Raw genomic sequence first — 3,368 nt, 5'->3', positions numbered from 1 at the left:
TTCAAAAAAAAAAGGATGTGCATGAAATTAAGTCTTTACTGTGATTTTTAACTAAAATTCTCCCTACTTCCTTTCCCATATTTTATAAGACATTTTCTTGGTAATTTGATCATAAACGATATAAAATATTTAAAGAAAAGGATAATGATTTATTAATAAACATGTTATAAAATTACTTCTCATTTTTTAATTTTTAGATATCTTCTTCTATCTTTCATATTAAATGAAGAATATTTTTAAAAATTTATATTTAAAAAAATTAAAATTTTAGATGGTATTCAATTGATTTAATTATTATTCACAATTTTATTAAAAAAAGTGTCTTATAAAAAGCATAAAGAGAGTAAAAAATAAAGCCTAAAACATTCAATGAAATCTAAAAAGAAAAGGCAACAAAAAGATCAACTGTTTTTCTATAAATTTCTTAGGATATATTTGGAAAGGGCTTTCCACTTCCAAAAAGTCATTTTTTTTTTCATTCCATTTGTGAGTAATAGTATTGTTTTGATATTTTGCTAATCTTAAAATTCATTTAAGATCCCAAGAAGTGTGTTTTGAAAGTTTGTTTGAAATTCTGTAGTGGTTTTTAAATTTTGAAATATGAGTTAGAGCTAATTATGACATAAATTTGCCGACCTTTGACTTGTGAAAATAATTCAAAACATAAATGAATTTTTGGTTTGGTAAATACACTTTGGTAAAATGAAAACCAAAGCCACCCTTAATCATTGATATCAACTTTAGCTGAGCTAGTATCGATAAAGTTTTCTATTCTTTCAGTCAATTTTTTTTTTTCAATATTCTTTTTCACTTCTTTTAGAAGCTATTTGTACGGGATAACTTAATAAATATCTTTTTAAAAAAAAATCACCACGACAAACAACCCACCATAAAATCCTTTCCTTTTGATCCAGCCTTAAAACATACTAAAATTTATATATAATATAAAATTCTAACTAAAACCATGGAAGGAGACCCATGTATGAAAAAAAATTAATTTAATTAAAAATATTAATTATGTGACCATAATAAGAATAGATAAGTATAGTAAAGGAGCCGGTTTATTCACAAGAATGTAATCAATCTCAAAGAATACCTAGCTCTATCTGCTCCCGCTCCTATGGATTTCTCTTTGTCAAAAGATATGAACGATGACTTCGAATTTTTGAGTTCCAATTCTATCAATTCCGTATATACAGTCTCAAAATTAATGTTCATCTGGGGACAGGAAGAAAAATCATTCTGCCTTTTCAGCCTTCAGGTCCCATGTCTTCCATTATCAATCAAAACTCGTCTGACGGTAATATTTTTTTAAAATCCAGCACCACTTCACAACGCCGCCATGTAATTTCTCACCTCATCCCTTATCATCTCCTTCATCACTGCCAGCAACTCTGGCCCAAAAGTCGTGATTCCACCCTGCTTCTTCTCCGTTGATAATAATATCGACGTTGATAATGCTTCCTCATGCTCTGTAATAGAGCTAGAATCTTTAAGCCTCCCTAACTCCTTCGACTTGGCTCCAGGAAGAGACAGAGTGAGTTCTGTTGAGAGATCGTTGTTCAGGTTCGCGTCCGGCGGTCTCGATTCAGGCCGAATCACAGTCGGAGAATTAGAGACTGCCTGATGACCGGAGTCACTAACATCAGATCCAGTTTGGCTGCCCGGGCTGTAACAATGACCCGCTAATACGGAAGGAATCGTCAGCGATCGATCTTCGGTAGCCTGCTTCTTCGTTGGTAGTTGGAGCGATGGATCTTCGACGTCACGAACCAGTGATGAGTACTTGCGCTTTAAGGTGGAGTTCCAGTGATTTTTGACAGAGTTATCCGTACGGCCGTTGAGGAGCTTGGCTATGGCGGCCCATTTGTTGCCGAACTGGGCGTGTGCCTTGATGATGATCTCGTCCTCCTCCGGAGTGAAGGCGCCACGCTCTACATCCGGTGAGAGCTGATTGCACCACCGTAGCCGGCATGACTTTCCAGATCGTCCGGCGATCGCCTTGCTTATGGCCGACCAATTTCGAGCGCCGTGCCGTCGCACGTGCTGCCTCAACAACTCGTCCTCCTCAGGGCTCCAGGGACCCTTGACTCGATCCACCTCTCCCTGCAACGCCTCCATTGTCATGTACTCGTCGTCGATCAACCCTATGCAAAACCTAAAATACACCAGAATCTCCAATGTCCAAGAAAATAGAAAATTAAATTAGAAAAATAAGAGAGATTGGAGAGAGAACCGGTTCAGAGGGAGAAGCCTCTGAAATCTGAATGCGAAGAGTTAGAAGAGGAATGAATGAGGGGGGGTTTATAAGAAGAGGGTAAGTCAATAACTGACCCAGCCAGTTAGCTGAAACAGGTAAGAAACGATATGTGAACCGGGGATAGTGGGTTACCGGTGAAGTATAGTTTACAGCTGGATAACGACCAGTTTTGGCCACGCGGGCAACGAAGGTTTCTGAGAATCCAACGAAATACTCGGCGAAATGAAACGCAGCGGAAGAGTTAGTTAGGACTTGGAAGTTAAGGGATTTGGTGGATCGTTCGTGAATATTTGAAAAAATCGCGAAAATCAGTGTTTTGGAGAGAGACGTCGAGATATTTTAACTTTGAAGGGTATTTTGACGTCTGACTGTTGGGGATAAGCTCAGCTGCAATGGGGCCAGGCTGGAGAGCATTACGTAAAGAATTTGAATTTTAGTTTGGGTGCATACAGTTAAGTTTTTTTTTTAAAAAAAAAATCGATGACAATTAGATTTTAGCGAAAATTTTAAAAATAAATATAAATATTAATTTAAATAAAAACTCTCTTTTATTCAAAATATTAGCAGTTTTTTTAAAAAAAATTTACATACTTATAAAGTTCTTATTCTCATAAAAATATATAGTATCATTTTTTTTTATCCCTTAGATCTTAATCTTAATTATCAATACACTCTATGATAAATAAAATATACATTTATATAAATATTTAAGTTAACAAATAGAAAGGGTAAGATGAAATGTTTTTTCATGTTCTCAGTTACTTATATTTATAATCAAGATTAATTAAAAAATGTTTTTTTTTCAAATAGGAGGATTATAAATTAAAAAATTGATTATAAAGAATGTATTTAAATTTTAAATATAAATCTAAATTTATATTTGATACAATTTTATCAATAAATATTTATTACTTAACTTTTTTAATGAATTTGTTGTAGTTTTCTTCTTCTTCTTCTATTTTGCCAACTAAAAAATTTGTTGCATCATTAATTTTTTTTTTCTTTAGTTGTTGGAGTTTATTGAAAGATATTTCTTCTGTTTTTATATATAAATTTTTTAATTTTTTATTTTTAAATATAAAAAATTATTAACATATTTTTAATGAAT

General features: G+C 33.3%; 1 protein-coding gene across 1 annotated transcript; it reads right to left on the bottom strand.

Annotated features, from left to right (window-relative positions):
- Positions 1 to 878: 878 nt before the first annotated feature.
- Positions 879 to 2,288, bottom strand: LOC129298956 (transcription factor MYB44-like). The gene has a single exon (XM_054937395.1). The coding sequence runs from the start codon at positions 2,125 to 2,127 to the stop codon at positions 1,330 to 1,332; it is 798 nt and encodes a 265-aa protein (XP_054793370.1). The 5' UTR covers positions 2,128 to 2,288; the 3' UTR covers positions 879 to 1,329.
- Positions 2,289 to 3,368: the final 1,080 nt, after the last annotated feature.

Source organism: Prosopis cineraria, unplaced genomic scaffold, assembly GCF_029017545.1.
Source record: "Prosopis cineraria cultivar Desert tree isolate PC_DT_omini unplaced genomic scaffold, ASM2901754v1 PC977, whole genome shotgun sequence".
Lineage (NCBI taxonomy): Eukaryota > Viridiplantae > Streptophyta > Magnoliopsida > Fabales > Fabaceae > Prosopis > Prosopis cineraria.
Note: the sequence above shows the minus strand (reverse complement) of the source record. Positions and strands in the feature narration are given on the sequence as shown.